General features: G+C 38.8%; 1 protein-coding gene and 1 pseudogene across 1 annotated transcript in view; one reads left to right on the plus strand and one right to left on the minus strand.

The window, feature by feature from the left end:
- The window catches only part of Dcaf13 (DDB1 and CUL4 associated factor 13), a 29,677-nt gene extending 4,439 nt beyond the window's left edge, over positions 1-25,238 (plus strand). The window contains exons 2-11 of the mRNA XM_031358249.1: positions 2,230-2,429; positions 2,881-2,988; positions 7,052-7,141; positions 8,179-8,334; positions 11,884-11,961; positions 13,365-13,447; positions 15,717-15,881; positions 21,593-21,728; positions 23,111-23,274; positions 25,055-25,238. Of these exons, the coding sequence (XP_031214109.1) occupies positions 2,230-2,429; positions 2,881-2,988; positions 7,052-7,141; positions 8,179-8,334; positions 11,884-11,961; positions 13,365-13,447; positions 15,717-15,881; positions 21,593-21,728; positions 23,111-23,274; positions 25,055-25,142 (1,268 nt within the window). The 3' untranslated portion in view covers positions 25,143-25,238. The remainder of the gene's footprint in view (positions 1-2,229; positions 2,430-2,880; positions 2,989-7,051; positions 7,142-8,178; positions 8,335-11,883; positions 11,962-13,364; positions 13,448-15,716; positions 15,882-21,592; positions 21,729-23,110; positions 23,275-25,054) is intronic.
- Positions 9-580, minus strand: LOC116081662 (annotated as a pseudogene).

Genomic DNA, 25,238 nt, shown 5'->3' on the forward strand with positions numbered 1-25,238 from the left:
GTCTGAAGTTTTTATTCAGTGGTTCTCTGTGTCTAGAAGACGGTGTTGGGTCTCTTGGTGGTGAAGCGTGGCTTGTGCTGGCGCCGCAACACACAGTGGGGCAATGGGAACTTGATCTTGGAGTCGTGGAACTGCTTGACAGCTGGCCGGCGGCACCTGCCAGCTGCAATCTCTTCCACCTTCATGATCTGGATGGAGTGCGCACGGGCACGGTGGTCTGGCACCCATGTCTCCGTAGCATTGTGTGACTGCACCAGCGGTGGTCAGGTCCCGGTACTCCCGGTACATGTTGTGTGTGCCACTGCGGGAGTCGTAGCATAGCCAGATGCCAAAGTTCTTCACTCGCAGGGGTGACTTCTCAAACACCTGTCCGCAGTACACAATTTCCCCAGATGACTTCTTCATCTTCTTCAGCTGCGACACAAAGTACCAGAAGCGGGACTTGGCCACCACATGGTTGGGTGCAAAGATTCGCATGCGGTGCAGTGGTGGTGTGTGGCATTTTGGGGTTGGCAAGCAGCGCCCCACCACCTTGTACTCCCAAAGCGTGCCCGACGCCTTCGTGGCCCTGCGCGCTCGTCCACCACCAGTCACAAAAGGAGATCTACCTTCTCTTAAATATTAAAGTATCAGTTGTAGGAACAGCTGTTGACATCACAGTAGACTGAATATTTCTAAACACACTTTAAAAATAGCTTTTGCAAACCTGGTGGAAATGACTAAAAGGTAAATGTACTAGATAAATATTGCCAGCTCTAGAGCTGTCAATATCAGTATGGACACCTTTTCTTCTCTCCTTGGATCCGCTTATTTTTATGAGGTACAGTCAGTTCTCACTTTGTTCAGCACTATATGAACTAAACCAGTGATAGGTTCACCATGACTGCTGTCACCTGTATACCACAGAAAAGCATGCCAAGCAAGAGCTTGTTGCTGTATGCCAACAACCCATCAACAATCTTTTTCCACTAAAACCAGATGTTAAGACACACATTTGAAGATGCTAGATTTTTCTCTCAGGGGCTTGATTGGAAACAAAATTTTAATGAAAACCAAGTATCTTTAATACATGCTTATACTAAATATACCAGCTCAAAAACCTTGTTACAATGAGACATAATCTAAAGGTTTGAGGACTACTACAGGTAGCCTTTAAAAGATTTTACTTATGAGAATGGCATGTGCTTGATTAATCTGATAACAGTTTAAACTGCTGCCAAATCAATCAGGGTGAAACAATAGTCCAGGTGTAAAGTACTAAGGGTGAATACTAAGTTAGCAGATACCTGGAGGAAAGGGGAGAGTTACTATTTCAGTGAGGATGAGGATTTGAGCTTTGGGATTGGAGACTATGGAGCATGGAATACAAGAATGGCCAAGGTTTGATCATTATTGCATGTTGGATATGGTATACTTTTAGTATGGAGTCAGAAAGCAAAGACAGCAGAGTGACAGTGAAGGGAAAATATATGTACTGTTATAGTTGAATTTGGTTAGACATGGGCTTAGAATAAGACAACTTGTCCAGGACAGCCAGAGCTACAGAGAAACCCTGTCTTGAACAACAACAACAACAACAGCAACAAAAAGGACAACTTGTTTGGCAGACTAGTTAAGAAAGAGCATGGCTCATAGGCAGGTTACTTGTCCCCTCTGTACCTCAGTTTCACAACTATAGAGTGGAAGATAGGAATAGATGTAACCTGTGGGTACTTTGGAGATAATGCAACTTAAGAAAGTATCTGGAATAGTGTGTGGAAGTCAGTGAACTCTGTGTCAATGCTTTTCAAGTAAGGGAACAAATGTGAAGTGTTGGATAAATAGCAGTTGTGTTATGTAGTTAACACCACAATGTTATGTGTCTATTAGTGCAGTGCTTAGCACCATGAGCATCTAGCATAAGCAGCATGGCATTTAGTTAAACAGAAGTTCATCATACTACTTGGCTTCGTTCCGGATACTGTGCTGGGCATAGGAGTACAACTGAAAAATGTGTTGGAATCCCTACCCATTGTGTAAGGTCACATACCCAATTGAATATGGTAGGACATGTAGAAGGAAAACTATGTAAAGTGACTAGCGTACTTTTTTATCTTTCATAGTGCTAGGCAGAAAACAATATTCCTAATCAAAGGCTTATTGAGTAGCAGATTACATGATTAGCTGGGGCTTTCCACAGGAACTAGAAAATGTGAATTATTTTATTCAGAGAGATTGTTCTTATTTCAGTTCCAAGAAACTATGATCCTAGTTTGCATCCTTTTGAAGTCCCACGAGAATATGTAAGAGCTTTAAATGCTACCAAGTTGGAACGAGTGTTCGCAAAGCCATTCCTTGCTTCCTTGGATGGTCACCGTGATGGAGTCAATTGCCTGGCAAAGCATCCGAGGAGCCTGGCTACTGTCCTTTCTGGGGCGTGTGATGGAGAGGCAAGTGCCACTTTAAATCTTCCTGGTTTAAACTGCCACACCTAGTACAGAACTGGCTCCTTCTGACTACTCTCAGTTTAAAGGTGATTGGGTAGTTTTCCATCTAATCTTAAAATGGTGTCAGTTCAGTGGTGTAAGGTTTAATTTGATAGTATATAAATTTGTCATGTTTGTAATAAAGGTATTTGAATTTTTCACAGAAGTTGTTATTGATGCTCAAACATTTAATTTCCTAATCTGGAAAGCGGAAAGACTTTGAAACACTGTAGAATCAGCAGAGTATTTGACAGGTTCAATTTTCTGTTGTTGATACATTTGTCCATATGCAGAATTATTATAATCCAAAGGATTTTGGTTTTAGTGCTTGGTAGAGTGACTCATAACCTTTTGATGTGGAAATTTCTAAAATTTGTTACATTTAGAGTTCTCTGAATTTTCTGCTTTATCATAGGTTAAAATTTGGAACCTGACTAAACGAAAATGTATACGAACAATACAAGCACATGAAGGTTTTGTACGAGGAATATGCACTCGCTTTTGTGGGACTTCTTTTTTTACTGTAAGTATACTATTAACTCATTAAGTCTTTTCAACTTCTAAGTTGATCTAATTGCATAAATTATTTTCAAGTTCATCTTGTTCCAAGAACCTTTGGAGCTTGTTAGTTCTAGAGAGTTCATTCACCCTGGGAAAGTCAGTCCTGGTTTTCTTTTAAGTGCTCCAGCCTTACTCATACTTGCTATTTTTTGCCTTTTTGTAAGAAAGTATTTATCACCATTGAACTAATAGCCTAAGCACCGAGAGGTGTGATTAATGGGAATTAAGGCAATGATTGGCTTTCTGTGGAAATGTCTAGTGCCAAGATGAATACTTTATACTTTGTCAGCACAGGTAAGAATAAATACATAGCTTATTTCCCATTTTAACCCATTTTGAGTGTACAATGTAGTGACATTTGGTATGTTTATATCATTGTGCTGCCATTACCATTGTCCTTATCCACTTTCAGAGTTTACCTTGCATATCTATTAGCAATAGCTCCCATACTCTCCTCTTAGCCCATGTACTAGCAGCTCTTCTACTTTTGTTTCTCAGGATTTGGTTATTTTAGGTGCTCCACAAAAGTAGAATCATACGTTTTTTTATGTGCAATTGCCTAGGCCTTCTCAATTAGCATGTTGAAGTCAAGGTTATCTGTGAGGTAGCATATGTTAGAAAAGTTATTCTTTTGAAGTTGTATAATACTAATATTAATGTATTTATACCACATTTCTTTCTTTCTTTTTTTTTTTTTTTTTTTTTTTTTTTTTTTTTTTTTTTTTTGGTTTTGTTTTTTTCAAGACAGGGTTTCTCTGTATAGCCCTGGCTGTCCTGGAACTCACTCTGTAGACCAGGCTGGCCTCGAACTCAGAAATCCACCTACCTCTGCCTCCCAAGTGCTGGGATTAAAGGCGTGCACCACCACTGCCTGGCTATACCACATTTCTTAACCCATTCATTTATCAGTGAACTTTTAGTTTGTTTCTACCCTTTTGCTATTATGAGTAATGCTGCTATGAGTATTGATGTATCTCTACTAGTTCAAGTTCACTGATGGTTTTATAACAGATGAGCAACAGATTCCCTGCTGTGCTTTGAGCTGATTGCTTTGAAAGCAATAAATGCTCAGCTTGTAGGCGATTCTCATGTTTGCATAAGCAATGATTGGGGGCTACCTGGTAAATAAAACCTATAAAAAATAGTGGTCGGGTTGAATAATGTTTTGGAGGCTTGATGAGCCCATCCGATGACTGAGAGGTACCCTGGAAGACAGTCTTCCTGCCATGGAAAAGGAGAAGTCAGCAGTTACCAGCATGTGTAGAGGACAGGGAAGGGTTTGGTGTGATGGACTGAATTCACTACAGGCTATTTGTATGAAGCTGACTGTCCTTTATAGGTGAAGTTCTAGGACATAGAAGAAAAGTCAGAGCTTACCCTGGTGTCCTCACTGTAGAATAATGGTTGAGATTATAATATGACATCTATATGAGGAAAATATAAAAATAAATGATGTCACGGATATGGCACTGAGAATGTCTGTTCTTAACAAGGAAAGCACAGAAGCCACAGAGCAGTTAGAACTGCGTGGCATAGTGAATATGCCATATATCATCAAAGGAATCTGGTGGCAGGGTCGAGCTGCTGGCAACTATGGCTTCTGTTCCTCCAGTTGGCGTTCTCTGGATATTTGAATTGATAGAATAATAGTACCCCAGCCAGAATATTTACAATATAGTTCTGCCCTTTTTTATGGAGCTGGGGATCAAATAGACTGCTCGCTAGACAAGACTCTTATCACTAAACTTCGTTCTCAACCATACTGAATAATTTGGGGGGGGGGTTATATTTTAAAGCATTCAAAATAAATAAAGCCTTCTTAAGTATCCATCAACACATGAATAGATATAGAAAATTTTGGTGTATAGATGTATTCTAACATTAGAAAACGGGGAAATCCTGTCTTTTGTAGCAGTGTAGATAGATGTTATGCTGTGTGATGTAAGCTAGCCACAAAAAACACTACAACATCTCACTTTTTTATAGACTATAAAAGGTCAAACACTTTACTCCTAGATTGGAAGCTATAGGGGAAGAAACTAAGACGTTCTGAGAATAGGAACTTTGAGACAGGCAGAAGAAGTAAACGTGTGTGATAGATTAATAGAAATGTACATTTTATTTTATTTTATTTTATTTTATTTTTTGGTTTTTCGAGACAGGGTTTCTCTGTATAGCCCTGGCTGTCATGGAACTCACTCAGTAGACCAGGCTGGCCTCAAATTTAGAAATCCGTTTGCCTCTGCCTCCCAAGTGCTGGGATTAAAGGCGTGCGCCACCACCGCCCAGCAGAAATGTACATTTTAAACTAAAGCCTGAAATATGGTGCAGTTTGAGCATCACTAATGAGAAATCTGAAATCTAGAACACTTTTTTGAGTCATCAGCATGATGGCAGAAGTGGAAAAGCTTACCACTATAAAACTGCTTCATACACAAAGAATTAAAACTATTGTATGAAATTATGTTCAGTTAATGGGTCTGAAAAGTTTGCCCTTGAGTCTCCTTCCCAAGGAGTTCCTTTGGTACCTCTGTGTGAGTACTGCAAAGTCCAGAGCACTTCTGGTTCCATAAGGCTGCCAACTGTTATGTGGTATCACATCCATGGTTATTTGTGTTATTAACCACAAGCCACATTATATTGCACATTCTAGGTTGAGTTCTTACTTCACCTGTCACAAATATGGCTGCTACATATCCAAGTCTAAATTACCACAGTTTTTTGACTCACTTTGATTTGGGCCGAGGTAACACCAGTAATCACCATTATGTTCCAATATCTCTAACTTTAGCACAGTGAGAAGAAAATGATCTTGTGGGATGTTAAGAGCTTCTCCAGAGGTCTGTAGTTGGGTTTGAAAGCTACTGAGTAGTCAGGTGACAGCAAAAAGGGCTCTGACTACTTTAAGATTATACAACAGTGCCTTCTCATGAGCATTTTCATCTTTTTTCTACTTTTTGCATTTGAAATGATCTGAAATTTATTGGGTATTCTACCATATTGGCTCATCTTTTTATGTATGTGGCGTGTGCATGTATATGTATTTGTATGAATTATGATGTGTGTAGAGGCCTCAGTATCACTCTCAGATACTAAGACTATTTCTCATAGCTCTGACAGGAGGGCTAGTCCTCCTAGCAGTCTTGCTCTCAGGATCCCCTGATTCTGAGTTTGAAGGCTGAAATTACTAACAAGCTGCCATTCCTGCACAGTGTTTACATTGGTTCTAGAGATTGCTCTTCTTGCTTGCTGGGGAAACGCTTTAACTGCTGAGCAGTCTCCCCAGCCCCTGCCTTTGTATTTTGTCTTGAGACAGGGTCTTACTGTATAGAACTGTTTTATGTCTATGTGTGTCTTGAGTATATGTACATGGACCACATGCCTGCAGGTAAGACAGGAAGAAAGCACCTGATCCTAGTTAGAGGCAGTTGTGAGCTGTCTGATGTGGGTCCTGGAAACCCAACCCCAGACCTCTGCAAGAGCACCAAGTGTTCTTAACCTCTGAGTTATCTCTCCAACCCATCTCACCGCTCATCAATGTTTGCTTTGATTTTTATTTCGTTTTGTTTCTTGAGAGATAGGATAGTGAGTCATCCTCCAGCTCACTATGTAACCTATACTGGCCTTAAACTCACCATCCTCTTGTCTTAACCTCCTGAATGCTTGAATTATAGGTGTGTGCCACCAAACCAAGGTCTGACCTTTCCAAATGATTAATCTTATATTCCAATACCCATATTATAATAGTAGGTTTTTGTTCTGATTTGAAGTACTATTCTTACGTGACCTAACTTTGATCTGTTCTTATCATTTTGCTTTACTCATACTGGGGATTTTTCTTTGTTTTGTTGTAGGTTTTTTGTGCTTTATATATTTATTACAAATTTTTGTTATGCTAAAGTAGAAAATAAATGCATCAATGAATGTGAAAATATGTTACTATTTGAAATGAGATACTTGGCAATTTGATGTTTGTGTTTACAATTATTGGTCATTAGAATCATCATAAAATTAACTGTGCCTAGGTTGGAGATGACAAAACTGTGAAGCAGTGGAAAATGGATGGACCAGGCTACGGAGAGGAGGAAGAACCGTTGTATACAGTGTTAGGAAAGGTACAAAACACATTGAATGATGCTTGGCCTATTAAAATTCTTTATCTTTTTTTTTTTAAAATAATTCCAAAAGGGGGAAAAAAGTAACAGCTGAGAGGGTTTATTTGAGTAATTGGCCTGCTAAAACAAGGTTTTAAAGTAACATTTTATATAATTAACGTTCTTTGAAGCTAAAGAATATGAACAGCTCTTTAGTGTTCTTTGTTATAGAGTCTGATTTCTCTGTAGCTATTAAATACTGGCTGTATTAGGCCTTACAAGTCATATAGAGGATACAGTGATATACTTCTTATAGGAAGGCCACAGAAGAAACTGTGTAAGATAAATGTTTGGAAAATAATGGCTTAGTTTCTCTCTGGTTTATATCATCATAGATCTTATACAAAGCTCAGAATTTCTCAGAGAAACATGTAGTAGTGTGTGCTTCTTGTATAATCTGACACTTCTAACAAATTGTTCTCCAAGTTAGACGGTGTTCAGTTACAGCCTAAGAATGATTTAGAACATTTGGCTTACATGTTTTACGTAATGAAAACTCATATTCTTACATTAAGCAGACAAAATTCTGAAGTTAGGTTTAATCTATAGATATGTGCATTTTAAAGCCACCATTTATTTCATTATTACACTAGTGTTTATGTTGGTGATATTTCAGGTTTCAACAAATTCTCAATATCCTTAAAGGGAAATGGAAGTAGAATATATGTACAAGATGGAAAAATGTCCAGGTGCTAACAGATTAGTAATTCCAAAGCAAGCTTGGTTTCATTTTTGTAACATGCCTTAGCGTTTTATGATACTCAAGGGCAAAAGAATTTCAAAGAATTTCTTTAGCTTTACCCTTAGGGGAGATATCGTGATCAGTTGCCAACCCTGTAACTTTCCAAATGTAGGCAACTCAGTTGCACAATTTCTGGCAAAGGGTGGTGGGAGAAGAGGAAAGAAGTTTCTTTGTAGCAAGAATTTCTTTAAAAAAAAACAAAAACGCTGATTTAAAGTAGTACTGAGCCTCTGTAACACCCTCTTTGCTTTCACAGACAGTGTATACTGGCATTGATCATCACTGGAAGGACTCAGTCTTTGCCACTTGTGGACAGCAAGTAGACATTTGGGATGAACAAAGAACCAGCCCTGTGTGCTCAATGAACTGGGGGGTTGACAGTATAAGTAGTGTTAAATTTAACCCTATTGAGGTAACGATCTTTTTAATAATATGTTCTGCTTATAGTTTACATGAAATTTTATCTCCGTTTAGGAAATATTTTCTACATTTTAAAGGCTTTTCTAGCATTTAATAAGGTTTCCAGGCTGTATCTGTGTTTTGTGAAATTTCAGCTGCTCATCAGAATAGACTCCAAATGAGTACTTGTCTCTTTTTGGTTTTGGTTTTGAGACAGATCTTGGATGGCACAGACTGGTTCTGAGCATGGGATCTTTTTGCCTAAGCCTCCCATTAGCTTTACTTTATGTGCTTCCATGCTCCTATTCCATCAGCTTGTACTGTTGTGCCTTGAGGAAGACATTCCTTTTTCTTAAGCCTCTTGGTGGTCATGAGAGTGAGCATTGACCATGCTGGTCCATGTTTGTAAGTCATATGGGTACCCATGTGTGTAATAGTACACATGGCCATGTGGACTACATGATAATTAGGGTTATTGGGTTTTCTTCCTTTGCTTTACAATCTGAGTTTTTTCCTAGTCTAAGTGCAGACTTGGATGTCTGCTATTGCATGCTGTCTTTGTATGTGAACTTAAGAAGAGGGGCTGAACTGGAAGCTAATGTGTCCTTGGGCTCCAGATCTTTCTCTGATCTTTTTCTGAATACATAATAATAAATGACCCTCATTGTCCTAAAGACTCAGTCAAGATGCTTTTTCTTTTGCCTCAGTGTTAAGAGGAAGTTACCATGTTAATTTCTGTAAGAGAAAATCCTGAAATGCAGGTTTCATTCTCAGAGACCCAACATGGTAAGAGAGGGAGGAAGAGTTAAGCCAGAGTAGCAGAGTATACTGACTATTCATGTGATGCTATTGGGACATGATGTGCTGCGGTACAGTGTGGACTTGGGCTTAAAAGTGTTGCCAAGAGGCAAGTAGACAAAGCTACCCTGCCCTAGCATGTGCCTGTGTTCACGTTTCTGCATGAGGCTGCATATAGGTCTAGAGCAGGGACTGCCAGTGTATTCCTCTGCGTTTTATAAAGCCTTTCTAGAACAAAAGCAGATCCTCTTCCTGTACTGTCTGCAGCTGCTTTTATACCACGGTGGAAAAATTGAATAATTGCTCTGGGAATCACATGGCCCATTAAACCTAAAATACTTTCTTTCTGACTTGTTATGGAAAAAGTTTGTTGATCCCTAGTCTAGGATTTCTGTCTGAGCTATGTGTTCCTGGATGCAGCCTCCCTCTCACTTCCCCGTGTTCATTTTGGCTGTGGCAGTGAGGTCTGGCCTTGAGAGGTAAGCCAGCTTTATAGGGCATGGGCACAGACACAAGATAAGTGCAGGCTCCAGATACAAATAATGTTAAAGCCTGCCTTACTACCCACCTCATCCAAGTCATAATTCTCTGTATTTATTTTAAAATAAGATTGATTATATCTCTGATTGTACTTTATAGGTTTATTATGAGCATAAATTGTGATGATATATATGAACATTTTAAACAAGGGTTACTTATGTACAAGAAGGCAATTTGTCATTATCAAAAAAACAGTAAACCAGACAGATAGTGATTTCTACTTTTTGAAGGGACAGACAAATATTTACTTTCATATTTTGATGAATATGTTAGAAGAGACGGTGACTAATTTTAAAATCATAACTACTGGTTATGGCCTTTTGACCATGTTTTTCAAACTTGCCCATTTAATAGCTCTATTTGTCCACTGGCTTTTTTTTTTAATCTTATGAATTGACTTAGTGATAAAAGCAAATGTTGTACATGTCTCTTACCCTGTATTAAAGCTAATGGAAAAGGCAGGGCAGATTGCTGTGAACAAATAGAGTATAGTTATTTCCTCTATTCATCAATAATTAATTTCCTGTTAAAATATTAAGGCCTAAAATTGTGGTAAAGCCAGAAGTTAATACTGAGGATTGCCATATTTTGCAGTGTGAAAGTTTACATTCAGTCTATGTGGAACTTTTTGCTATGTTCAGATCAAAGTCTTTATTTTAGAAATTGACCCTGGTCTTACCAAAGGTAACATTATGAAAAACAAGTTAAGAGGTTAAGGGGCAACTAAAGGAGGTCTTCAAAGCTTTTTTTTTGGACAGGATTTGAGAAGAAGGGAGCCTATATGATAAACATTAGTTTATGATATTTTATTTAAACTATGGCACACAGTAGGAGTTAGCTGGCCCTAGAGCTATTTTGTAAATAACTCTTCCTGCTTTGTTTGCAGTAGGAAGTAACATTAGGCAGAAGCCAAGAATTATGGTACCTGGATCCATGAATAAGGAAAAATAGTGTTACAGAAGTGGGATCCTGAGTTGGAGAAACGGTTAGTGGGTAAAAGTGCCTGCTGTACAAGCATGCGGGCTGATTTTGGATCCCGGCACCTATGTAAAAGCTGAGCGTGGTGGTTTGCCTGTAACCTACAGTAGGGGTGGCAATGGGGATCTCAGGGAGTCACCAGTCAGCCTTCTAGCCAAAAGGGTGAGCTACAGGGTCAGTGAGAGGCTATCTCAGAAAATAAGGGGATTGATAGGGGAACTGAAGAGATGACTCAGTGGTTAAGAGTACTTGTAGAAGACCTGGGTTTGGTGCCCAGCCCCCACATGGTGGCTCACAGCCATCTGTAATTTCAGTTCCAAGGAATCCAGCACCCTCTTCTGAGTCCAGCAACACACAGACATACATATGGTACACAAGCATACATGCTGACAAAACAGTCGTTCACGTAAAATAAATAAATCCTAAAAGGATGGTATAACTATAAAATGAGGGCTTAGGAGATGGGGAGACGGTTCAGTAGGTAAAGCACACCTGCCTACATGCCACCAGCCTGAAGCCTGGGTTTGATTCCTGGAACCCATATGATAGAAGGAGAGAACTCACACCACCAGCCTGAAGCCTGAGTGTGATTCCTGGAACCCATATGGTAGAAGGAGAGAACTCACACCACCAGCCTGAAGCCTGAGTGTGATTCCTGGAACCCATATGATAGAAGGAGAGAACGCACACCCGTAAAGTTGTAGGAAATTGAGTGTTTAGGAAATATTGTCATATAGAGCATTAAAAACAACTGCCTGATTTCATCCAGTTATTATAAAGGCTACATTATCACACTACAGTGATAGTTATCCTTTCAAAAAATAACCAGTCTTAAATGTCAAAAGTCATAAAATTGTTTACACTTTTGATTCACTAATGCTACTCCCAAAATTTTATGTTAAGGAAACAATTCAAAAGAAGAGTTTAAATGAAGAGTTAAATTTTTACTGAAGTGTTATTTATAATAATCAAAATCAGTTACTCAGTCTTAAATTGAGGAGCAGGTAAGTGAATTGTGTTCTGCTATAAATAGGACACACTGTTATTACTGGAGACTTAACCATGAATATACTTTCCTTAGCTGAGATTATGGGTGATGTGTTATATCCTCATAAAGTGGGATTGAGTGTAACAGCTTGAGGGTTTAACATAGATATTAAAGATAATTAAACAATTTGTGCTTTGAATGGATATCATTTGCTTCCAACCCTGGCTTTTAATTGGTGATTGTTTTAATTGTTTTTAGACATTTCTCTTGGGAAGTTGTGCTTCTGATAGAAATATAGTACTGTATGATATGCGGCAAGCTACTCCTTTAAAAAAGGTAGGTTTCAGTCTTGTCTTTGTTTTATACAATTAAGCCATTCTGTATATTGAGTGACTGAAAAAAATGGAATCAATATTTCATAGTTCTCTTTTTTCTTCATAGAGCTGTTTTCTAACCCCAGAATGATGGTAATAACATTCAACTCTCCATTGATTTTAGACTCTGTTTCTTTGTGACTTCCATAATGCCAGTGCATTTTAGGCATCTAATTAATTCTTACTAAATCGAAACTTTTAAAGTAAAAGGTATTTGGGGGAAGGGACTTGATTATCACATGACATGTCGATTTTATTCAAAACAGTTTAGAACTCATTCACATAATGAATTAATTAAATGCTGATCCTAGTTTGAGTCTTTGCTTAGACAAACACTGTCTTGTTGATGAGAGGCTTTTTAGTAGTCATTTCATTCACTGTGGTCATTTCAGGACCTAGATACCAAAACTAATGCTTCCTTATGCTGACTTTCAGGAGAGGGCTGTTGTTTGCATATAGAATGGACTACCATTTTAAACAGGGTATAAAGTTGATACCAAGCATTTTTAGTATTGCTAGGGCTAGATATCATTTATGCACCATGAGTCCATTGGTACAGTTCACATATAAAAGAAATTTTTTTTTTAGCTAAATATAGTGGTTCAGGTCTATAGTCCTAACATTTGCTAGGTGACTCATAAGTTATTTATTTATTTTCAATACAGGATCTCATTATGTAGCTCTGACTGTCCTGGAACTCACTGTGTAGACTAGGCTGGCCTCTGCTCCCAGTGCTGGGATTAAAGGTGTGCACCACCATGCCCGGCTTTATTATTATCACTATCATTGTAATCTGGTAGGCTACCTTTTACATTTTTAGTAATTCTCCTCCTAACCAAGAAAGTAGTTTTGAAATCATGAAAGGAGTAGTCAGTTGGGCAGGTGCCTGAGAGAGAGTGAGCTTTGTACAGTAAATGTGGGTTTCTCTTTCCTCCTCCCCAGTACCAGCACCATTGCATTGAGAAACACTACAAGTTACCAGTCATCCACGGTCTTTTCAGATCCTGCCTTGTGAAACCTTTCTTCTGAACTTTAACCTCAAGCTCACCATTGATTCTATACCTAACTATTATGTTGTCATTTGTTGCTTTATTATTTGTAGTTTTAAAATTTTTATAATATATGCTTCAGTTTCTAACTAAACTGTTAGCCATTTGAGGTTTAGGGGCTAAGTGTTAAATATTGTTCTGTTGTTTATACTACAGTCTGTTCTCAGAAAACAGTCGCTGACTTTTTCACTGCTCTGCATTGTGTAGTGTGCATATGAAAGTATTAGCTAAAATCAGAAAAAAAGTAGTAGAAAATGTATTCATTTTGTGTATGTTAGTTTTATAGTGATGGGATAATGTTACCTTCCCTTCTTAGGTTATCCTGGAAATGAGAACAAATACAATCTGTTGGAACCCTATGGAAGCTTTCAATTTTACTGCAGCAAATGAAGATTATAAGTAAGGTCTCTCCTTTTAGAAACTTACTCCTAACAAAAATGGCTCCATCACATTGCCTTGTTAATATAATGTATTTCACTTGGTAAATAAACTTTCAAATGCAGTCATTTCTTTTGCTAAAATAATTTCCTAAATTGGAGAAGAGATTTTTAGAAAAACTATTTTCTCAGATTTTAGAATAACTTAGACAAAGAATAGTAAACTAACATCTATGGTAAGTCCTGTTTGCACAATTCATGATATGGCCATGCTTATTTGCTTACTTACTGGTTATGGCTGCTTTTATTCTGTAATGCTTCTGGAGGCACCTGTACATATGTAGTGCACATACAGATAAGGAAGCACACGCATACACATAAGTAAAAATGTGTCCTGTGTATAGATATGAAAGTGTAACTGGTAGTGACAGCTCATACATGGGCGGACTACAGGGTGTTTTCGTCCACGAACTGAAGCTCTCCTTAGGATTTCCTGTACTGAGACGAAGAGAGGTGATTCTTTAATTAGCAGTGCCCAACCACATTGAAGCCTTTGGTTACTATAATGGATGATTTAAAGTAAAATGGTTCTGTTACCATTAAAGGCAATAAAAGACAAGAGTAACACTGCAGCATGGTGACCTCTCTGCTAAGATTTCTAAAGTACATTGTGAGCTAGCTGTTTGCCGAGATAATCTTTTTTCAGAGCCGCTTTGGAATTTCTTTTTTCTTTCCTTGGGAAGATTTATATACAGTTCCTAAAACAAAATATATTTCTTAAGAGAAATGGCTGCTAGTTGTCCTTAATTTTGAAATATTCTTGTTGGTTGTGATAGCATATTGCCTGTAATCCCACACTGGGAAAGCTGGGGCAAGAAGAAGGAGAGTTTGAGAAAAAACTGGGTACAGAGCTGAAGGGTCACATGAAGGTTTCTCCCAGACAACATGGATCCCTTTGTGCTGTCTCTGTTTTGTATCTTCATTTTTATTTTAATATTTTAATTTTTAATTAAAACTTAAATTCAGATCTACAGCAGCTGATTATTCTGATAGAAAGCAGGCAAATCATTTAAACTAGCTCAGTGCTATAGATTTATTGTCTGTAAGAAAGGTTTAGAGAATTACCTGAAGAATTCCCATAACTCAGAACATTAGGCATTTTGTCCACATGAATTTATTTGCTTGGAATTTAAACAGATTTGTATTTTTTCTTCCATAGAATGACAAAACATTTGTTTAGAAAAAAACAATTTTCTAAAAGAAAAGAAGAGTATTGTAATTTTAAGGGGAGTTTCTGCCTCACTCTGTCCTGTTTAGCTCACAAATAAAAGTCACAGAAACCTGGTATTTTATTTACAAGCTGCTGGCACTGTGCTGAGTGGGTTCTGAGCTATCCTAACTTATATCGCAGCCATAGGCCCTGTGTTACTTGAATTTTGAGTCTCATCTGGTTACTGTTCCATGTGTGTCCTCAGGGCCACATGATCGTGGTTCATCTTACCTCATGGCAACCGTCTTCTCTACCTCTCTTCTCTTCTCTTCATGGTCCCCACCTGAGACCCCCTACTCCACCTCAAGTCCCACCTTCCTCTCTGCCAAGTCACAGGCTCCAGCCTTTCATTTTCCAATCAGAGACTACTCGGGAGCCTTCTTTACAGTACATTGTCAATATAATGTCCATGTCCACACTGCAACCTGGTCTTGGGGTATGGAACTCAGCATCTGAATACACAGTGCACAGGACCAACCACAACAAAAGAGAATTATTTTTCCCTGGTTTGGGAATTGCCAACATAATCAGGATCTCTTGAGGGCTCTCTTCCAGAATGCAGGCAGCCAACTTCTGTCCTCACAGAACAAACCAGCTCTCTGGCCTCTTCCACATTTGTTTGTTTAGTGGAGGGGTGTTTGTGTGTGTGCATGCATGCTTGCCTGTGTGTACACATGCACAACCCATAATGCTTGTGTGGAATTAGTTCTCGCCTACTATGTGGGTTCTGAGGATTGTACTCAGGTCTACTGGGTACACACAAAGCTTTACACACTGAGCCATCTTACTGGTTTTTTGCTTGTTTGTTTATTGTTGTTGTTTTTCTTGGTTTTTTTTTCTTTTGGTTTTGTGTGATCTAAAAAGTAATAAGAATTCTCTGTACCCTACCTGTATTCAGAATCAGAGTGCTTATTAAGAGGTTCATTATTTAGCTAATGTTCTTATTTTTACTAATATCTTTTAATACCACATATGGCTTCTTTCTAAAAATTTAAGCCGAATATTTAACAATGTTTTGCAGCTTGTATACTTTTGATATGCGTGCACTGGATACTCCTGTTATGGTCCACATGGATCACGTGTCTGCAGTGCTTGATGTGGACTACTCTCCAACTGGGAAGGAATTTGTGTCTGCTAGCTTTGATAAGTCTATTAGAATCTTTCCTGTGGATAAAAGCCGCAGCAGGTATGTGCCCACTTCTTAGAAGGTGGTTGGTTATGTGCATATATAGTAGGGCTTATACCCATGTATTGTGACATGGAATGTAGACGGCTGCTGTATCAAGTTAGGGCAAATCGGGTGGTTTGTTTTGTTGTCTAGGAGATTATTTCTATGCAATTAATAAAATTAACAAAAATTTAGTTTGATGGTAAAGAGCTTGGATAATTTTTTTCTGAAAGGAATTTTTAAAGCAATAAATAATATTCCCTAATATTGTTTTTTTATACATTCAAATCCAACTCATTTAACCAGCTAAAGATTAGAAGAAAAAACAGCTTAAATTGCTAAACTCATTTTTTCCTCCTTTCTAGTTTAGTCAGTAATAGATACTGATCCACATGATATAGTTATTGACAACCATTCTGATTAAGCCAATTAAAAGTTTTGAGTCATTTTGGTTTTTTTTTTTTTTAATTTTTTTAAATATTTATTTATTTATTTATTTATTTATTTATTGTTTTTTGAGACAGGGTTTCTCTGTATAGCCCTGGCTGTCCTGGAACTCACTTTGTAGACCAGGTTGGCCTCGAACTCAGAAATCCGCCTGCCTCTGCCTCCCAAGTGCTGGGATTAAAGGCGTGTGCCACCACCGCCTGGCCTTGAGTCATTTTATTAATGGCCAGACCAACAGCAGGCTTGTGTCTCTGAAACGTCTCTTGGTGACCAGGCTTGGGTACATCATTTTTAAAGACAAAAATCCAAAAATCCCAATTGCATCAGTACTCATGTGGGGCTAGACTACTTAGTAACATCTGCTCTCTTGCAAAGCTCAGCAGTATGTTCTGAAAACTGCATGACAATTATTTTTTATTTGTTTGCTTTTTTTTTCTTTTTTGGTTTTTTGGGTTTTTTTGAGACAGGGTTTCTCTGTAGCCCTGGCTGTCCTGGAACTCACTCTGTAGACCAGGCTGGCCTCGAACTCAGAAATCTGCCTGCCTCTGCCTCCCAAGTGCTGGGATTAAAGGCGTGCACCACCACCTCCCAGCTGTTTGTATTTTTTGTTTAAGCTTTCACATAACCTAGACCATGATTAGGGTCATGGGCAGTCCCCAAAGCTTTGAAAAGCAGATGTGGCTGTTGAGGGAGATGGAAGGTTGAGAAGTAGTGTTGGCAGAGGAATAAAGTGGGGATAAGATGCCATTGCTGTAGTGATTCCACAGTGTACTCTGGAGTGCTGAGCCATCCCATTTGCATATCATAGTCTGTGAGCATGTTTACTATCATTCCTGTTTTTAAGATTTATGTTGTTTTCTACAGCTTAACTCTACTGCTTATTATATGTAACTCAGTATAGCATGTATGTATAGCATGTAACTCAGTATAGCATGTGTGTATAACAGATTTTTGTATTGAGGTAATTTATAGAAAACTATGGCATTCTAGGAGACTTCAGGGAAATTTTGTACTTTATGTCTTGCTTTGCTGGCTGACTTTGTGATGTTGAGAATTGAGCATGAGCCCTCATGAGAATGCTCTACCAATAAGTTCTTCCCTTAGACCATTTACTCCTCCTTAAAGCCTGATTCATGTGTTATGGCTTACAAAGCACTTGCATACACTTTCTCCCTGTTCTTTAGTAATGCTTAGACATGTTCCTAAACGTACACATAAACCAAAGGAAATTGAAACAACTGTTCCCATCAAAATTCTGATCGCTAAGCTTGGTAGCATTTACTCTTGGTACGCAGGAGATAGAAGCAGGAAGACTGTAGGCTGTTTTGGCTTGCTCTCTTGCTGTGATGAAACAACATGACCAAAAGCAACTTGGGGAGAAAAGGCTTATTTGGCTTAAACATCCTAGTTGGTCCATTATGAAGGGGAATCAGGACAGGAACTCAAGGCAAGAACCTGGAGGAGGAACAAAAGCAGAGGCCATGGAGGAATGCTGCGTACTAGCTTACTTCCCAGTGGCTTGCTCAACCAACTTTCATTTAATCACTCAGGACCACCTGTCCAGGGATGGCACCACCCACAATAGGATGGGCCCTCATACATCAGTCATTAGTAAAGAAAATGCCCCCCCAGACCTGCCTGTAGCTCAGTCTGATAGAGGCATATTCTCAGTTGAGGGTCCCTCTTCCCAGATGACTCTTGCTTGTGTCTAGTTGGCAAAAACTTAAGCAGCAGAACCACAATAAACCAAACAAAAACTATTGAAAGGTTGATGATATCACTCAAAGATATATGACTACTTAAAATGCATATCAAAATATAAAAAACAATATAACTGAATATATATACTTATATATGCACACATATACGTACAAGTGCGTGACTGCATGTGTGTACCCTTTTTTGGTTAAGTAGCCTAGGCTTACTTGACAAAATTGTAATTGGATGAAAGAAACTGGGCAGTCATTGTAGGTGGTGGGAAAGAGAAGGAGAAAGTGTGTATGGAAAGGAAGAAGACAACCTGTGTGAGGAGGTGGGAGGTGGTAAGGGTGCTGGGGTCAGCATTGTGGACATGCTGGTGCCCCACCTACTAACTTGCCAGAGATTGGAAGAATTTTTCTAGAATCTTTTACCTCCTTTTAGAACTCTTAAAAATGATCACTTTGGTAGTGCAGTTACTAGAAGATATCAGACCATTATAGTGCAATAGTGAGAATTTAGATCATTATTCCTAATAATAAACTAGTTTCGCTCCTGTAGCAAAGGTTTTTGGACCATCTGGAAGAATGGTGTTTGTTTTCTTGTTCCTTTCCTGACTCACGCTCCTTTTGGTGAGACAGGGTCTGGATTAGGAGAGCAAGCAGGGTATAGAATTTAAGGAGTTCGGCAAGTGTTGATCGAGAACCATTCTCTGCCCACCTAGAGAATGGACAGCTCCCTGAAGGCCCTCTGTGCTGCCACTGGTCTCTATCGTCCAGGTTGAGAGCCTAGAACTACTTTTCAGTCCTAGGCAGTCTGCTTAGCCAGAGTGTTGCCTGTCCTAACTTGTAATAGTCGTATCTGTCTCCACTCTCATTTGACTCTGTGTCTTCCGTCATTACCAGCAGACAGTTGTCATCACTGTCATTACAGATGTGATGAGTCAGATCTACACTAATGAGAGTGTTATCATGGTTTCAGTTATCGCTGCTCATTTCTCCCGTGAAACTTCTGATGTTGGTTGTTAGGTGGCTCTTATGTGGCCCCACAATTCTTTGCACAGTTTATAGTTTCCTACAATAGTCTCCTCCACTTAATAGAAATGTGAAGAATCAAAAGACCCCATCATTTATTTGGCACCTAGTCTTCTAAAGGTGGCAGGATCATACTAATACAATGTATAACAATGGACAGAACGAGTCAGAGAAGCAGAATGGCTTGAGGTACACAGGAGTCCAATAGCTGCACTCAGGATGAGTTACTCCAAAGGTTCTAAATGCGGGTCTAGCTAGAAAGCTTAGCTGCTTCCACAGTTGTGGAAAGGAATTCTTATATACTATTGCTGAAGGATTTTGTCCTGTTGTCATATAGACATACAGTCTTAGATATGTTACTTCCTGTTAAATACAAGTCATTCCTCTCTTTCCTCTGCTTGAGAGCTAGCTCTAGTTCATTTCCCATGATCTGCTCTTCCTTCTGTCATGGCAGAGCTTGTGTAACCAAGCTTAGGTAATGCCTTGAATGCAGTATTTTAAGTGTTTACTCTTGAAAGACTTTGAAGTAGTTGAAGTTCAGTCTTTGGTCTTAGGTATAGTTTTGTTTTGTTTGAAGAATATCTTGTATTCCAGGCTGGCCTTAATCTTGCTATATAACCAGGAGGACATTGAACTCCTGATCCTGCCTCCCCTTCCCAAATGCTGAGATTTCAGGCACGTCCCACCATGCCTGGTTTATATAGTACTGCAGAGGCTGTTCCTACCTAGGGCTTCATGCCTTCCAGAAAGCTAGCTCTCTAGCCCACTGAGGAAATTTGGGGTGGGCTGTATAGATTGTGTTGGCCCTTAAAGAGTAAATTTGTTATCATTGTTGGAAAAACTTGTCTGTTTATTGTATATATGCATGTTTGTGTACCTGCTGTGCTGTGCATGTGTAGGGCAGAACCACTATGGGACTCAGTGCAGGCCTTTTCACAATGCAGGTTCCAGGAATTAAACTCAATTCATCAGATTGATAGCAAACTCTTTTACCCACGTTTTTAAACTTCAGTAAAAACAGTATTTGGAAGTATGTTTTTAGTGAGATTTCATTCAGTATTTACTAAGCAAACAAATAAAATTAGGAGCATTCACATGAGAAAATAAATTTATTTTCACAATTTTTAAGTTTTTGGAAGTGTCTCCTGATACAAATTTTAGTGAACTTAATACATCTAGCATATTGCAAAAGAGAGGTTAAGAACTATATAGTTCACCACTAACAAGGATTTTGAGTTGCTTAAATGCCTACCATAGAGTTGGCTGATTCCTTGAGCAAGTAATGTTTGATGGTTGCCAAAGCGTCATTGAATTCCCAGGCATAACTCATGCCACTGTGTGAAGTTTTATGTGTGTGTGGCAAGTACTTAAGAAAACAGAGATAGTAAAAGCTCAGTATACAAAAAGCAGAACATTACAGGGAAGAAAAAGTCTCTCATCCAAGCTTCATGTTAATAACCATTGTCTCCTCTTTAAAAATAACATTCTTGAGGTTTTAATGTTTCATATGTATCTTGGAAGCCAAGATACATGAGCAAGGCCAGTTTGTGAGTGCACTTTGGATCGGACTGGGAACATAGGTTATCTCTGATGTAGCTGTCCAATAGTTCTTACCTTGCTGTGCACTTTTGTCCTTCCTGTCATACCATCTGCATTTGGACTCATTTTTTCTGTATTTGGAATTAAGAAGTCTCATCTTAATTTCTTTGACCTTTTACTTGTTCGAAATGCTCTTCTTAACACTTCTCAATATAGTTTCTTCTGTGAATTCACTTAACATGTTTCACAGCATTTCCAAATAGGGATGACTTGACATTGCTGTTTATTAACTGATTCTTACCTCAGCCTATCAGACACTTTAGCAGCACTCCCTGAATTTTCACACCTGTAAATAAACTCACACTTCAGTGAGGCTCAGAACAGTGCCCAAGCAAAAAATGAGAGCTGGGATGAACACGCAAGGGCGCTTTGTGTAGGCCATTGTGTTCATTTTATTTTCCAGTAAAGTATCATTGAGGAGAGAATGGCTGTTAATCCAAATTAAATTGTGGATGAGTAAATATTAAGGATAAGCCGTTTCTAGCCAGAAGTGCTAGTACACTCCAGTAATCCCTGCACACTCAGGAGGCAGAGGCAGACTGATCTTTTGAGTTCAAGGCTACCCTGGTCTACAAAGTAGGATAAGAGAAATCCTGTTTCAAAACAAAATAAAAAACAAAAAAGGGAAGAAGAAGAAGAGAGGAGGAGAAGCCAATTTTCATGGAGTTTTGTATGTATGGTTTTGCTTAGTGTGTTTATATTTCTATTATTAAATTATAAATTCTGTTAGGCTGTCTGTCTGTCTGTCTGTCTGTCTGTTTGTCTAATTCCCAAGCACTTAGAATAGAAGCAAATTAGTTAAGTTCAATGAAAATACAATGAATTGAAATTGAATTGTCCTTTTATACTTCCTCCAGACGCAAAAATATTTTTCTGATCGTCAGTAGGCAGTGGTTAAAGAAAATCTCTTCTACAACTCCTGAAGAAATTAACTTAATTCCTTTTCTACAGGGAAGTGTACCATACAAAACGAATGCAACATGTGATTTGTGTGAAATGGACTTCTGACAGCAAGTACATTATGTGTGGGTCTGATGAAATGAACATCCGGCTGTGGAAAGCTAATGCGTCTGAAAAATTGGGTGTGGTAAGGCCCGTTTTTCTTTCATTGCCTCAAAATCAGGCTGTGATTTTATTGAATATCATTAAGAGCTTTTTGAAGTACTTAATTAATCAGGTTCACCATTGTGATGGAAAGTTAGCAACAAATCAAGGTTTGTTGGTACTCTCTTTCCCTATCAAAGATACCTTCAAGGCTGGGGAGCTGCCTCATTTGTTAGAGTGCTTGGGAAGCAAGACCTCTCCCACCCTTTCCTTCCCTTCTCTCTTCTCTCTTCTGTCTTCTTCTTTCTTGTTTTTAAAAAGCCAGACATGGCAGCAGGCCAGCATTCTCAGTGTCATAAAGAAGACAGGAGTGTCCCTGGGGTACTAGCTAAAGTGGCCGGCCAGCTAGTTGAATTGGACACTTGTCTCTGGAAATAAGGTGGAGAGTAATGGAGGAAGATCCTGTGTAGACCGTAGCCTTCACAAGCACCTACTGTATCTGTGCACACACACACATGCACTTGCAGAAGGGTTTACCAATTTACACACTACTGGGACTCTAACATTCTTTGTTTTCTTTGGTTGGACGGGAGATAACATAAATGACATAGAGAGTAGAAATGTAAAATGTGGGTGAACATCTCTACTGTTATAGTAGTAGTGATTGGACATGTCAAAGGCTGGAAGTCCTGAGAGATCATCTGATGGCAAAGACCTAAAAACCCAACTTTAAAATAGATTCCATGAAACTGCAGCTACATCTGGACTGTAAGATAATGTTTGACTTGTGGTCATTGTTGCTATTTTCTAAATGTCCACTTTCCCGTGTGGACTGTACAGTGCGTTTATGTGAGAAACAAGTACTAAGAACGGAATGTTGGGTTTGAAATGATTTCTGCCTAGTCCTGGCAGGAAAGTCAAGCAGCAGTAAACAATATAATCGGAGGTAATTCTATTTTCAGTTCAGTTGTCATTAGGTGTTCACTATGTCTCAGTCTCCATTCATAACAGAATGTTCTAGTGTGTTTCTTTTATTCTTAGCATTGTTAAACAAAACCTACTTATGGTGTTACATACTTTTTTTTATTTTCATGTGGTTAGATTTTTACCACAATCTAAATTGACTGGCTGCTCTGGATACCTTCTCTGTACCCTGTGCCTGTTCTCAGCGTCTGAGGGCTGCAGAGCCTGGCCCAGCAGCTCACAGCCCCGCCCTGCAGCAGGCACTGCTGTTTACATTGTTGGTGTGCTGCCTCCAGAGCAGCAGGTGCTTACAGAGTGGTGGTACTGACAAGCTCACTGTGATTTTATTTGTGTTTAGTAAAAGTTGAATTTTGAGGAGAAGGGGAAAGAGGTGCTTCCTAGATTTTTACACTCAAGAAAACTATAAAAAATTTGAGATACCAATATGTACTTTGTTTTTAGCTTACATCACGAGAAAAAGCAGCAAATGATTATAACCAGAGGTTAAAGGAAAAATTTCAGTACCATCCGCATATAAAACGGATTGCTCGCCACCGCCATCTACCAAAATCTATCTACAGCCAGATTCAGGAGCAGCGCGTGATGAAGGAAGCTCGGCGCCGAAAGTATGTGTTGAGACAGTTGACTCTTACCTCAGCATTCTCAGCTGTCTTCCCTCTCTCATCTCTGACATCACCGTCATCCGGCAGAAACTTTCTCATAAAGGAGTGGCCTGTACACATGCATGAATATCTTCTCTGGGCGTTCCTCACTTTTCCAAAAAGAGGGAGACATATCTCATAAGATTATGAAAGTTTCATTATTTATTTTTGAGAACGTTTGTTTAAAGTACAAATGAAATAAATGAATAATCAAAAAAAACCAACTCAGTTGGAGAGACAGAACCATTGTAGAGGAAGTCCCCAAGGCACAGGCATGGATGAGGGAAGACTCACATTTTAAAACTTGTATATGATTTTAAGATATATTTGTTGTGCTTGTTTGGGCAGCAGATATAGTAACTTTGAAACAGTGCAGGCATAGCCCCTGTGAAACAAATTCATGAGATGTTCCACTTTAAAAAATGACCTCTCTGTCTCGTGTGTGTGTGTGTGTGTGTGTGTGTGTGTGTGTGTGTGTGTGCACATGTATGTGAGTACATGTGCAGCCAGAGGCCAAGGGCAGGTGTTCTGCTATATTACTTTCCATCTTACTGTTTGGAAACAGTCTCTCACTGATCCTGGAAATCACCTACTTACTAGACAAGTTGGTCAGTGAACTTTGGAGATCCTCTTGTCTCCATCTCTCACGTGCTAAAATTACCGACACATAATGCTAAAAAGTCAGTTGTAGCTAGGCACATGCCTTTAATTCCAGCACTCTGAGTTCGAGGCCAGCCTGGTCAGCAGAGTGAGTTCCAGGACAGCCAGAGATACAGAGAAACCTGTCTTAAAAAACAAAAACAAAACAAGTCAGTTGTAATATAGCTATTATTATAAAATACCATGTATTTTTTAAATGAATTCAAAGAAGCTGGGCATAATAGCACTTACCTATAATCCCAGTACTCTGGACCATGAGTTCAAAGCCAGTCTGTACTGCAAAGAATTTTTAAAACTTATTTAACAATCATTTCTTTAAAAAATTCTAATATGTTTATTTGAGATCTAATGTCTTGTTTAGCTTCTTGAGGTAAGGGACTCACTGTGATTCCTAAGCTAGTTTTGAACTGGGCTCAAGGGATCCTTTTTCTTCAACCTCTGAGAGCTAACATTTGAATCCAAAGCAGAACTTCCCCCAGCCTCCACCCTTTCTCCTATAGAATACTTTTTCTGGAGCCTGTGTTGTTATGCTCTTTGGGTATATGTTGGGATTTAATCATATTTATGTCTCTTAATAACTGTCTGTGGTATTTTTAAACTTAGTAAAGGATGCTGGGTTTTGGGGTTTTTTTTTTTTTTTGTTTTCTGTTTTTTTCTTGAGATAGTCTCCAGCATGGTGGTCTGGACCAGACTGGCCTCTGACTCAGAGATCATCCTGTCTCTGATTCCTGAGTGCAGGGATTGAAGGCCTGTATCACCACACCTGGCTCAAAGGCATACAGCACTAAGGTGTATTCCCTCCCATCCAAGTACTAGCCAGTCTTGACCCTGCTTAGCTTCTAAAATCAGAGAAGATTGGGTGCATTCAAGTGGTGTGGTGATCGGGTGTGGCCTTTGATACTGATCATTAATATGAAGCAATTAAATAACAAAAGCTGAATGTAACTTTTCCCCTTATTCTCATTGGGAAATTCTTTTTTAAGTAGTAGTTCGAGTGAAAGAAATGCTTTATGATTTAATTTCTTTTGGCTGAGGCACATTCTTATGTACTTGCTCACATTTTATATATTTTGTTTATTTCTAGGGAATTGAATCGTCGTAAACATAGCAAGCCTGGATCTGTGCCAATTGTGTCAGAGAGGAAGAAACACGTAGTGGCGGTTGTGAAATAATGTTTTGTCTTTCTACCAAGCTTGATATATAATTATTTGCTACTTTTGATTTGGGAACTCTGTAAATAAAAGTCCTGGCTCTGGTTTCATAGTAAA

This window comes from Mastomys coucha, unplaced genomic scaffold (genome assembly GCF_008632895.1).
Source record: "Mastomys coucha isolate ucsf_1 unplaced genomic scaffold, UCSF_Mcou_1 pScaffold7, whole genome shotgun sequence".
Lineage (NCBI taxonomy): Eukaryota > Metazoa > Chordata > Mammalia > Rodentia > Muridae > Mastomys > Mastomys coucha.